Source organism: Mobula hypostoma, chromosome 5, assembly GCF_963921235.1.
Source record: "Mobula hypostoma chromosome 5, sMobHyp1.1, whole genome shotgun sequence".
In the NCBI taxonomy this organism is placed as follows: Eukaryota; Metazoa; Chordata; class Chondrichthyes; order Myliobatiformes; family Myliobatidae; genus Mobula; species Mobula hypostoma.
Window position 1 is genome coordinate 74,380,877 of NC_086101.1, and position 14,090 is coordinate 74,394,966.

The 14,090-nt window shown below is 41.5% G+C and overlaps 1 protein-coding gene across 1 annotated transcript in view; it reads left to right on the top strand.

Annotated features, from left to right (window-relative positions):
* The first annotated feature begins 5,775 nt into the window (after positions 1 to 5,775).
* The window catches only part of si:dkey-219c10.4 (high affinity cGMP-specific 3',5'-cyclic phosphodiesterase 9A), a 106,003-nt gene continuing 97,688 nt past the window's right edge, over positions 5,776 to 14,090 (top strand). Inside the window, exon 1 of the mRNA XM_063048560.1 lies at positions 5,776 to 5,926. Within this exon, the coding sequence (XP_062904630.1) occupies positions 5,836 to 5,926 (91 nt within the window). The 5' untranslated portion in view covers positions 5,776 to 5,835. The remainder of the gene's footprint in view (positions 5,927 to 14,090) is intronic.

Consider the following 14,090-nt stretch of genomic DNA (forward strand, 5'->3'; position numbering starts at 1 on the left):
GTCCAATCACAAACAAGTGAAAATCTGCAGATGCTGGAAATCCAAGCAATACACACAAAATGTTAGAGAAACTCAGCAAGCCAAGCAGCATCTATGGAAAACAGTACAGTCGATGTTCCAGGCCAAGACCCTTCGGTGGGACTAAATTGAGGGGCATTGATACTTATTTGCAGCAAAGAGCAAGTGCCCAGGCAGCTGTGTTGTTGTCTGTAGGAAGGATATCCACTCTGGGCTGGTGAGGATCTAAGAATGCAAGGGTGGAGGAGTAAAAAATAAATAGCAGTGAAGCAGGCAAGAGAAAGAAAAAGGTTCTGCATAGATATTGTGAGGAGTTAGATGCCAAATTATGAAGTAGAACCTGGATATTAAGTTGGGAGGCATGATCAATAGGTTTATAAATTACACCATGACTTGCGGAGCTGTTGATGGTCTGGAACATAGTCTACAGCTACAGAGAGATATTGATGTGTTGGTTAAATGGGCCAAGAAATGGCAGATGGAGTTCAATCCAGATATACATCAGTAATGCATATTGTAGTTCTAACGAGGCGAGGACATACATTATGAAAGGTTGGGTCTTAGTGAGTATTGAAGAACAGAGGAACTTTAGAGTACAAGTCCATACACCTTTGAAAGTGGCACCTCAAGTAGAAAAAATTACGTTTATTCCTTAACAAAGACAAATTTGCATGAGTAAAAATGCTAGAGCTATTTTATTTACAGATTTACAGAATGGCTTCAGCTCAACCACGTTTTACTCAGAACACTTTAGCTCACCCAGAGCGTGCGTGTGTTCTGTTCACCAATGTCACCTCCGGATCTGGATGAACCGCTCACATTGCACACTGGAAGCTTAAGCTCTTTATTATGTACACACTTAACAACACAGATAATACAATTAGGAAGGCATATGGGATACTGGTCTTCATGATTTGGAGTGTTGAGTTGGGAGGTTATGCTCCAGCCTAATAAAACTTTGATCAGACCCTAGCTGCTTGCATTTCTAGTGACCAAGGTATAGGAAGTCTGTGATAGTGCTGGAACGGGTGCAGAGTCAATTCACCAAGATATTATGAGGAGAGAATGGAGAAGGTATTCTGTTCTCCCTGGGGCATGGGTGGTTAAGAGGGGACATGATTGAGGTATATAATCTCGTTGGGGTAGAGATGGGTTTTACAAGAGGAAACCTTTCCCCGTAACAGAGAAACATAACATTAGAGGATGTAGGTTTAGGGTAGGGGGATGGGATTTTGAGGGGTAATGAGGGAGATATCCTTCACCCATAGAGTGGTACCTGGAATGCGCTGCCTGAATTTGGAGTATTGTGTACAGTTCTGGTCACCGAATTATAGGAAAGATGTCAGTAAAATTGAGAGAGTACAGAGGAGATTTACTAAAATGTTGCCTGGGTTTCATCTCCTAAGTTACAGAGAAAGGTTGAACAAGTTAGGTCTTTGTTCTTTGGAGTTTAGAAGGTTGAGGGGGGACTTGATAGAGGTGTTTAAAATTATGAGGGGGATTGGTAGAGTTAATGTGGATAGGCTTTTTCCATTGCGAGTGGGGGAGATTCAAACAAGAGGACATGAGTTGAGAGTTAAAGGGCAAAAGTTTAGGGGTAGCATGAGGGGGAACTTTACTCAGAGAGTGGTAGCTGTGTGGAACGAGCTTCCAGCAAAAGTGGTTGAGGCACGTTTGATGTTGTCATTTAAAGTTAAATTAGATAGATACATGGACAGGAAAGGAATGGAGGGTTGTGGGCTGAGTGCAGGTCGGTGGGACTAGGTGAGAGTAAGAGTTCGGCACAGACTAGAAGGGCTGAGATGGCCTGTTTCTGTGCTGTAATTGTTATATGATTATATGAATGGGTGGTTGTAGCTGAACGAATTGCTTCAGCATAGAAGGATGTGGTCTGAGTGACGGGAGATGGGATTGAAATGAAAGGGTGCCCACAGGTGTGGGCATTGGGCTGATTTCTGTATGTATGATTATTTGACTCTCTAGTAAGAGATATTTCACAAAGATGATCCATACCTGGTTGGGCAGCATCCATGGAAATGATGAGTCGACGTTTCGGGCCGGAACCCTTCATCAGGACCGAAACGTCGACTCATCGTTTCCACAGATGCTGCCCGACCTGCTGAGTTCCTCCGGCATGTTGTGAGTGTTGCTTTGACCCCAGCATCTGCAGATTATTTTGTGTTGATGATCCATACCTGAACTGAGTTGACTCTAGTATGAAAAAAAGAAATATGAAGCTTTTATTTCAGCTAGCCACTTAAATAAAAGTTGATACAAAAAGTTTTTTTACATATGTAAAGAATAAATAAGAGACCAGAGTCGATATTGGACTGCTGGAAAATAATGCTGGAGAGGTAGTTATGGGGGACAAAGAAATGGTGGATGAACTTAATAAGTATTTTGTGTCAGTCTTCACTGTGGAAGACTTGAGGAGCATGCCAGAAATGTGAGCACATCAGGGAGCATAAATGAGTGTAGTAGCTATTACTAAGGAGAAGATGGTTGAGAAACTGAAAAGTCTGAAGGTAGGTTAGTCACCTAGAGCAGATAGACTACACCCCAGGGTTCTGAAAGAGGTAATAGAGGATATAGTGGAGGCACTGGTAATGATCTTTCAAGAATCATTAGATACTGGAATGGTTCTGGAGGACTAGAAAATTGCAAAGGTCACTCCACTTTTCAAGAAGAGAGGGAGGCAGAAGAAAGGACATTATAGGCCAATTAGCATCAATTCGGTGTTGGAAAGATGTTGGATTCCATTATTCAGGATGAGGTTTCAGGGTACTTGGAGGCACACAATAAAATAGGACAAAGTCAGCATGGTTTCTTTAAGGGGAAACCTTGCCCAACAAAGCTGTTGGAATTCTTTGAGGAAATAACAAGCAGGATAGACAAAGGAGAGTCAGTGGATGTTGTATACTTGGATTTTCAGAAGGCCTTTGACAATGTGCTGCACATGAGGCTGCTTAACCAGATAAGAGCCCATGGTATTACAAGGAAGTTACTAGCATGCATAGAAGATTGGCTGAACGGCAGGAGGCAAAGAGTAGGAATAAAGGGGGCCTTTTCTGGTTGGCTGCCAGTAACTAGTGATGTTCCACAAGGGTTGGCGTTGGGACCGATTCTTTTCATGTTACATGACAATGATTTAGATGAAAGAATTAATGGCATTGTGACCAAGATTGTGGATGATAAGAAGATAGGTGGAGGGGTGGGTGTGTTGAGGAAGCAGGAGTCTGCTGTTGAAGAGAATGGGCAAAGATGTGGCAGATGGAATACAGTGTAGGTAAATGATTGGTGATGCACTTCAGTAGAAGGAATAAAGGCGTGGACTATTTTCTAAATGGGGAGAAAATTCAAAAATCGGAGGTGAAAGGGACTTGGGATTCCCTGTGAAGGATTCCCTAAGGTTAACTGCTGATTGATTTGGTGGTAAGGAAGGTAAATGCAATGTTAGCATTCAATTCCAGAGGACTAGAATATAAAAGCAAGGATATAATGCTGAGGCTTTATAAGGGATTGGTGGTACTGCACTTGGAGTATTGTGAGCAGCTTTGGGCTTCTTATCTATCAATAGATGTGCTGGCACTGGAGAGAGCCCAGAGGAAGTTCACAAGAACGATCCCAGGAATGGAAGGGTTATCATATGAGGAGTGTTTGATGGCTCTGGCCTGTACTCTCTGGAGTATAGGAGAATAAGGGGGGATCTCATTGAAACCTATGGAATATTGAAATGCTTATATGGAGTGAATATGGGGAGGATGTTTCCTACAGTCGGTGAGTCTATGACCACAGAGCACAGCCTCAGAACAGGGGGACATCCATTTAGTACAGAGATGAGTAAAATTTTCTTCAGCCAGAGGGTTGTGAATCTGTGGAATTCACTGCACAGGCCATGTTTCTGAGTATATATAAGATGGAGGTTGATAGGGTCTTGATTAGTAAGGGCGTCAAAGGATATGGGGAGAAGGCAGGAGAATGGGTTTGAGAGAGATAATAAATCAGCCATGATGTAATGGTAGAGAAGACTTGATGAGCCGAATGGCCTAATTATGCTTCTATGTTTTATTGTTTTTGTAATCCAGTGAGCTTTGTAACTAAGGATTGACGGAGGATGTTGAACTAAACCGTGCAGGAAATGGATTTAAGTTGTGAACTATTAAGTGTAGGACTAATGTTATAAACATGACCTTTGACTCACCATGTCCATTTCAACTATACTCACCTATATTATCCCATTTACCAGCACAGGGACCGTGCTTGTCACTGCTTTGGTGATCCAAGTTCTTGTCTGGATGCTTCTTCAATGAGATTGAACATTCTGCTTCCATCTATTGTGGACTAACTGCAATTTAAAACTGCTTGTACAAAGAGCTGGCATGAATATAATGCATGATAAGAGTGGGAGTCATCGCTGGCCTTCATCCCAAGTTTCATTCTAGTGGTTAGGGACATGAGGAATTCCTAGGTAAAGCTAATACGGAGGAAAAGTTCAGTAGTTATTGAAAGTGGACAGGGAGACTAGGTATCCAGATCTGAATCAGGAAAGTTGGAGATGTTTTGTTTCAGAGAAGGGAATCATGGTTGGGAAATTTTTTCACTCGGAGGGTCATGAGAGTGTGGCATGAGCTGCCAGCACAGTGGTGCATGCAAGCTCGATTTCAACGTTTAAGAAAAGTTTGGATAGGTACATGAATAGTAGGGGCGTGGAGGGCTATGGCCCCAGGGCAAGTCGATGGGAGTAGGCAGTCTAAATGGTTTCGGCATGGATCAGATGGGCCGAAGGGTTTGTTTATGTACTGTACTTCTCTATGACTTTAAAAGGGGGAGGCAGTGGGAAGCACCAAAGAGTCAGCCTGTAAAGATCAGTAAACCAATAGTTTGGAATCATATGACCTTTCCGGGTGTCTGAGGGCTGGGCGTGTCTGCACCCCTCCCCCCAAACTATGGCATTTCTTCTCTGCCACCTGTCCCACACCCCTCCCGCGGCGCTCCTCCTTCGCCATTCCCTACATCCTTTACTCTCACCAGATTTACAAACTCGCTCTCCGTTGCACGTTGACAAATACAATAGTGTGCAAAAGTCTTACGCCCCCCAGCTGAATGTGCCTAATACTTTTGCACAGTACTGTAGATGGGCTGAAGGACCTGCTTCTGTGCTTTAGTGCTCTATGACTGTATGACTTTGGATAAATAAAATCAGCTTAAAACACACCCGGCTTTTATATTTTTTGAATGAGCTGATGTTTTGCTACTTTGAGGGGAAAATGGCCAGAAATTCCACAAACACGACAGGTCCTGTGTTATATTTCCTTTCCCCCTCTTCATTTATTTGATATAATTTCACACAAGATCCACAGTAATAGGAAGAGTGTTTGGTCCGTTAAATCAACGTTATTCCCGATAACCTGTCCATTCAGTGGGATAGGTTATGTTCCCGCCCATTGCTCGTCCTGCCCTGCACTCTCGGCGTCTCATTTTCACAAAAGAATTTTTAAAAATGCTGCAAAAAAAACCCAACACAAGTAATATGTTACCTAATCTGCTGAGTCTTTCAGGCTTTGTTATAGATTTCCACCATGAGAACGGATTTGTTTCCCAGAACAGGCTGTGCGCACATCCCAATTACAATGGGCACCACCCACAACCTGTCCTTGATCGTTGGAATGTTTCGTTAACAATCCCACTCTGAGTGTCGAGGGTTAGGATCACCATTCACTTCCCGCCTTTACAGGCTGGCTGACGTTTGTACCCAGTAGCGAGCATCCTGCCGCTCTGTACTGCACCGTGAGCGACTTTCCCCGTCTCTCGCTGACAATGACCACGATAAAAACCATTTACTTCGTTGTTGATGGCAGACCCGAACAAGCGGAGTTTCCCAGCGACTGCCCGGCACAGGATGTGAAAGGTAGGAGAGGTTTGACTTGGATACAACTTGATGAATTTGGTACTTGGGTGATGTGGGAAAGTTGCCTTTCGCCGAGACTGAAATCTCCGTTCGCTAAAGCAGCGGAGGAATTAGCCGATAAAATAGAGCTTATTAAACTGTGGGAAAGTTATGACCCCAGGACGAGAAACAGTGCACGAGGAATAATTCAGTAAATCTTCTCAAATTGTTCCCGGCAACATTATTTTAGAAACATTTTTAAACACTTTCTATGTTTAATTTAAAATAAAAAAGTAAGATTATTAGCTCTCTTGGCACCCTGATAAGAAAGCTGTCGACAGTCCAGGTTAGGGGAAGCAATATGAACCATGTACGATTCGGTGAAGTTCACATTAGGTCCCGGGAGCAGACCGTTCTTTTTTTTCGGGGGGGGGGGGAGAGAAGGGTTTTACATTTTGTTGACATGGTACACACACTATTAATGCTTTATACGCACAGTGTCGGGACAACGGAGGCACCAACAATATCCGGCAGTTAACTATTTTGTGAACCCTCAAGATTGTATATTGAAAGAAGTCATAGCGTATAGAGTAGATAGGAACTGCAAAACGCAATGAAAGAGTGAAAACATCTCATTGACCTATTATCTCGGTAGTTGGTCACTACAATGATAAATAAACGGGCTGCTGGTGAACAATAAAGGCAAGAGATTCTGTAGATGCTGGAAATCTAAGGCAACACACACAAAATGCTGGAGGAGCTTGGCAGGTCAGGCAGCATCTATGGAAATGAATAAACAGTCACCTGTCACCTTCTAGCTTGTCTTCATTCCTCCGCCCGCCCCCCACACTTCTTATTCTGGTGTCTTCCCCCTGCCTTTCCAGGGCTGAAGAAGGATCTTGGCCAGGAACGTCAACTGTTTATTCATTTCAGTAGATACTGCCTGACCTGCTGAGTTCCTCCAGCATTTTGTGAATGATGTTGTTGATCAACAATGATTAATTTCTAACCAAGGCAAGGAAGGTGTTAAATCATCAAATGAAGGGGGAACCAGGGTCCTGAAATGATCACTTTCTTCTTGCATTCCAATCTTAACTAGGTACAAATTATTTCCTTCATACTCTCCCTTAGTTCACTCTTTCCAGCCCCCTCCCTCTTAGCCACCTCCCTTGTTACCCATGCTCATCACACTTCCTCACTTAGATTCATCTGCCCATCACACATGCTGAACTACTTGCGTTTCTCTACCTTGGCTCACTTGTCTTGACCACTCAACCACCTTGTTCCATCAACCTATCATCTGGTTTCACCTGTCATCTGCCAGCCTAACATTCCTTCTCTCCGTCTTCCACCTGGCCTCATCTGCCTATTTTTTCATATGTTTTCACCAATAAAATTTCTTGCATTTGTCTTAGCTCTCTTCCCTTTCCTTCCCTTCCCTGGGTGTCCCTAAAGGAGAAGCATGTAGTATTCTAAGGTACAAAGAGGATTTCTGGGAATGGTCGGCCTCTCAGGGGCATGGGTGTGTTGTAAGATGATAATAATGCTATTTTAATTTGAAACTGTAAATGGTATGCTTTATGCAGTCTTGAGTGTTGTGTATAGGTTTTTGTTGTGATATAGTAGGTTATTGAATAAACTTTGTTTATATAAAATAAAAGTTTGAAGAGCTGGAGTTGTTTCTGAATCTGGTGGTGTGGGATTTCAGGCTTTTGTACCTTTGGTTTGATGTTGGCTGAGAAAAGAAACTGCGACCTGGATGGTGGGAATCTTGGATGATAGATGTTGTCTTCTTGAGGTAGTTCCTTCTCTTCGATGGTGGGGACAGATGTGCCCATGATGTATTGGGCCAAGTTCACCATTCTCTGCAGCTTCTTGTGATCCTGTGCATCAAAATTCTTTATCAGACCACGATGCAACCAGTCAGGATACTTCCAACAGTACATCTGTAGGAATTTGTAAAGAGTGTTCAGTGATGAGCCGAATACCCTTACTCTCCTAAGGAAGCAGAAGTGATGACGCTCTTTCCTTGTGATTGCCTCCATCAGCTTGGAGCAGGACAGCTCATGCAATACATTAGTGCCCAGGAGTTTAAAGCTGCTGACTCTCTCCACCACCCCTTGCCCAGTGTAAACTGGTGCATATTTTCCTTCCTTCCCCTTCCCAAAGTCAACAATCAGCTCTTTAGTTTTGCTGATGCTGAGTAAGAGGTTGTTGTTGTGGCACCACTCAACTTTGAATTTGAAAAAAAAATTAGGATTGGTTAATCGGATAGCTACATTTAGCAGTTCAACTCAACCATTGCTTTCTGAGCAGTCCTTAACTAATAGAAAGTTGTTATTTTATGATGAATCACATCAGGACGTTGGAATACGAACTTGCTATTTAGCTTGTTCTGCCTTCCAATGAGATCTGTTCTCAGCAACAGAATCTTGCCTTTTTCTTTGTTCTTTCATGGTTTGTCTTTCAAAAAAGGGAGCATGGTAGTGTAGTGGTTCACACAAAGCATTACAGTACAGGTAACTTGGGTTCAACTCCCGCCACTGCCTGCAAGGAATTTGTTCATTCTCCCCATGACTGTGTGAGTTTCTTCTGGGTGCTCTGGTTTCATCCCACAGCCCAAAGATGTAACAGTTGGTAGGTGAACTAGTCATTGTAAATTGTCCCATGTTTAGGCTAGGATTAAATCGGTGGCTTGCTGGGTGGCGTGGCTCAAAGGGTTGAAAGAGCTTATTCTGTGCTGTATCTCAATAAATATCATCCTCAGTTATAAAATTAGTGACTGATCTAACACCAGTTGTCATCTTCATGAGAGTTGAGAATCCATACAATTGTGTATGGAGAGAAGTTTTCTCCAGGTTCATCCCAATCCTTTGTGTGCATTTATAGTATTTCAAGTGTGATCAGACTAGGGTTTTTCATACCTATTGTAAAACTACACCCATGTATTCCAAGCCTTTAAAAATAAGACAGCCTTCAAGCATCTTTATTGAATTCTTTTTCAGTCCATGCCACTTCAATTGTGATCTCCTAGAATCCTTAGACCCTCACTATTGAGGAAATTTGGTACGTCACCAAAGACACTCACAAATTTCTATGGATGTGCCATGGAGAGCATTCTAACTGGTTGCATCACCATATGGTATGGGGAGGCACTGCACAGAGTCGAACTAAGCTGCAGAAATTTGTGAACTCTGTTACCTCCATCATGGGCACTAGCCTCTTCAGCATACAGGACATCTTCAAGGAACGATGCCTCAAAAAGGTGCCATCCATCATTAAGGGCCTCCATCACTCAGGGCTACCCTCTTCTCATTGCTACCATCAAGAAGGAGGTAAGGGAGCCTGAATTTACACACTCAACGATTCAGGAATAGATTCTTCCCCTCTGCTGTCAGATTTCTGAATGGACATTGAATCCATGAGCTCCTCACTACTTATTTATTTATGTTTTTGCACTAATTTAATTTAACTTTTTACATATATATTATCTTCTCACTGCAATTTACATTTTTTAAAAATTATGCATTGCTATGTACTGTGCTGCATAAAAAAAATTTCATGACATGTTTCAATGATATTAAACCAGATTCAGAATCAGAATCAGGTTCATTATCACTTCCATGTGTCATGAAATTGTTGTTTTATGACAGGGATACAGTGTAACAGATAAAAATATTGCTGCAACTTACAATAAAAATAAAATAATATTAATACAAAAGACCTCTTCGTTATTTAGAAAATACTTTGCTGTACTGTTTTTAGGTCTGAAGTGTATTACTTGATTCTTGCTTCAATTGAAATCCATTTGGCACAGTTTTACCCATTTGCTCAATTGTTGGTCCAACATTTTAATTTCACTTCATAATAGTGATTAGATGCAACCCCAGCGCAGGTCCATAATGGACACCTATATTGGCTATCCATGTACCCAACCAAACTGCATACTGCTGGTTAGTCAGTTTCATGAAGTAAAAGCTCTTGCACTATATTCCAGAATCATTCTCCAGATCTGAAGAAGAGTTGCTGACCCATTTTGTTGACTGGTGTTTCTCTAAGTGCAGATGCTGTTTGTCTGGCTGAGCTCTTCCAGCATTTTAGTTTATGTTTCAAATTCCAGTATCTTCACTTGTATTTGTTTTGCATCTTATTCCTGATTTGTGGTGATTTATAAAATTCCTATCCCTATTCCCATTTAGGCATGCAAGTCCATGGCCTCCTCTTTTGCCACAATGAGCCACTCTCAGGGTGGAGGAGCAACACCTGTATTCCATCTAGGTAGCTTCCAACGTGATGGCATGACCACTGATTTCTCCAACATCTGATAATTTTCTCTTTTTCCCCTCCCTCTTCCCTCTTCTATTCTCCACTTTGTCCACTTACCTCTTCTCCTCACCTGCCTATCACCCTCCTAGCCACCACCCCCACCCCGTGTGCCCCTCCTTCTTCCTTTTCTCTCATGGTCCTCTCCTCTCCTACAAGATTCCTTCTTCCCCAGCCCTTTAACTTTCTCACACACCTGGCTTCACCTATCACCTTCCAGATATCCTCCACCCACACCACATTTTTATTCTGTCTTCTTCCCTCTTCCTTTCCAGTCTTGAAGAAGGGTCTTAGCCTGAAACAGGGACTGCTTATTCATGTCCATAGATGCTGCCTGACTTGCTGGGTTCTTCCAGCATTTTGTGTGTGTTGCTCTGGATTTCTATCATCTGCAGAATCTCTTGTGTTTATGGGTAGAAATATTTCTGACAATCACACTTATGAAGCGTGAGCAATTAAATTACCAGTTAAGTGAACAACAGGACAAGGTTTCCAAGAATAACGATATAGAAACACAGAACAAACAAAAATCAGTTGAAGGGCCAAAGGTAAGCATGATCACTAAGTGGTGTGATGCAGAAAGTATTCTGTGAAGATTGGCCAAGATTGGATTATTTTGATAAGCCATGGTCAAAAATTAGGTCATGATCACATGGATCAGACTTGGTGAAGTCTCAATCTCGGGAGCATGAGGGGCCATGAGGAACTCCAATCGGATGATGTTTGGTTAAAAAAAAAACACAAAGAAACTGACAGGAAGATGCAGTAGAATTTAAAAAAAAAACAACTGATAACACGTAAAAAAGCGCCAGGACGAGAGTTTGAAGTAGATGCGGAAGAAGGTAAAGTTCCCATAAAGTTTTACAATACTATGAATAATTGTGGAGTTACACAAATCAGAATCATCCCAGGTTTAAATCCTGAACCATGATGAATTAACTGACCGAGTTCAGGATGACATCAAGGGTGCTGCTTTTACCACAGATCACTGCCACTGGACACAGAAGAAGTGAATTAATTATTGTTTCATCTCCTTATTATCATTCAGAAGATGCTAATGTTGAGGATTGAATACTTTGTAATTTTCTGCTCACCAGATTGACTTAAACTCCTACACTTTCCTTCGTGTATATTGTTTCATGGGTCTGTACTTCAGTATTCAGGAGAAATAATGAAGCAGCACAATTGTAGAGACATGTAACATTTAAAAAAAATCAGTGACAGAACACTTTGGTCCTTTGTCATTCTTAATGGCTTAGTAATTATTTTGTCAGTTTGAAAGGCAGACATTGTGCAACATCTTGTCAGCAAAAGATTTAAGTCATGGTTTAGAAAAATAATAAGAATTAGCTGTCTAATTCTAATGTGAGAAGTATGAATATGTTCTGGATTTTAAAAATAAATCAGTCAATCTCTTGTGACACTGAACATAAGGTGGAGAATGTGGTCACACATTTGTCTAATTTCACTGACATGGTTCATTCTCTGTAGCTTGATTTTTTACTGATTCCCCTTCTCTGTTGCATCTCTATCCTTCAACTCCTTTTTTTTCCTTATGCTTCACACTTCGTCTTTTTGGAGGGAGAGGAGCCCTGAGTAGTTAGTTTCAGGGATAGAGATTGAGGTGCTCAATGCCTCAGGAGGTTCTTCCCCTCTGCCATCAGATTTCTGAATGGACAATGAACCCATGAACATTACTTCAGTACCTTTCCCTCTTTTTCTGCATTTATTTAATTTAATTATGATATAGAGTGGTGAGATGGTGAAGTTTCTCTACCAAATGAGGCGTGAGACACTCCTCTTCTCTGATAGCCTGCAGGTCACCCTTGGGCAAGGTGTAGCTTTTGTTTAGTCCCCCGATCAAGGTCACATGAAGCCATGGGAGCAGGAGGTGGATGGTCGTATGAGCAGCTGGTGCATATCACAAGTACGAGTTATGTGACCTCTGATGCCAGGCAGACAATCTCTGAAGAGTATTGATCATGGCTGGGGTCACCTGTCTTGTAAAGACACTGCCCAGACGGAGGCAATAGAAGTTTGCCAAAAACAATCATGGTTATGGAAACACCATGATTGCCCACGTCATATGACATGACACATAATGAATGAATAATATATATTTTTATATATTTTATCATAATATATTGAAAAGTACTGCTGCTGCAAAACAACAAATTTAACAACATGTGCCAGAGATATTAAATCTGATTCTGATTCTGAAGCTTTTCATTTCTGATTGGCTTTTAGATTTTTTAAAATAGTAAACTACTTTATATTTTTGAGTCAAATTTTTCTTCTCACTCTATGGTATCAGATTGGACAAATGAGCCTCATATATTTTGGAATACTCCCATTCATTGTAACTTCAATGAGGAGAATTCTATTGTGAACTAGTTCCATAAAAGCATATTCAGTTACATTTATGAACTTTGATAATAAATTTGCTTTGAACTTTGAAAAACAAACAGGTTACCAACACAGAAGAATACTTGCTCTGTAAATTTTTATTTGGAGGATATTGTGTAAGAGTTCAGCTTTTCTGAATCTATTCAGAAGAATTTGTAAGGGGGAAAACTTCAAAAAATTCATTGGCAATTGGAATGGTATTGGTTTATTATTGTCAGGTACTGAGATATAGTGTAAAGCTTATCTTGCGTACTGTTCATACAGATCAAATCATTACACAGTGCATTGAAATAGAACAAGGCAAGATGATAAAAGAATGCAAACAGGTGCAGAGAAGGTGCAGGTAAAATAAAGGGCAAGATCATGATTTTGAGATTAAAAGTCAATTTTATCATGCCTTGGAAACATTCGCTAGTCTCATCTGAGTGGGGTAGAAGCTGTTCTTAAGTCTGGTGGTACATGCTTTCAGGGTTTTGTATCTTCTTCCCAGTGGGAGAGGGGAGAAGAGAGAATGTTTAGGGTGGATGGGGTCTTAGTTTATGCTGGCCACTTTACTGAGGCAGTGAAAAGTATAGTCCATGGAGGGGAGGCTGGTTTCTATGACATGCTGAACTTTAACCACAACTCTGCATTTTCTTGTGGTCATGTGCAGAGCAGTTGCCATGCCAAACTATTATGCATATAGATGCTTTCTGTGGTGCATTGTAAAATGTTGGTTAGGGTTGAAAGGAACATTCCAAATTTCTCTACCCTCCTTTTGTAGTGACAATACAGTAGGAGTAGAATTAGGCCATTTGGCCCATCAAGTCTCTGCCATTCCATCATGGCTGATTTATTATCCTTCTCAACCTATTCTCCTGCCTTCTCCCCGTAGCTCTTGACATCCTAACTAATCAAAAATCTCTTGAACTCCACTTTAAATATACTCATTAACTTGGTCTCCACATCTGTGGCAATGAATTCCACAGATTCAACACTCTCTGGCTAAAGGGATTCCTCTTCATCTCTGTTCTAAATAGATGTCCCTCTATTCTGAGGCTGTGGCCTCTGGTTCTAGACTCCCCCACCATAGGAAACATACTCTCCACATCAGTTCTATCCAGGATGTAGTAGTGGAGTTGCTGAACTTTTGTGGCTGGGCTGGGACAGGCTATTGGTGATGTTCCTCTTCCTCTGTAGTTATTCACAAGGATTATATTATCCTGTTGAATAAATCCAGTCGACAAATCCAGAATTAAATCAGAAATCCAACACCTCAGCCATCATCTGCACAGGTTGGCTTGTTCTCTTTCTTAGAATGCACTAAGATGGTGCCCAGGACATTTCCTATTTTGTTAAAGTGGAACGCCAGGTGACCCAGATTGCAAACTGCCTGTATTCCACAGTTTAGTGAATTTGGTATCATTGGAGTATTGATGACTGCATGCAATTATACTGTATAAAAAAAATGCATGGC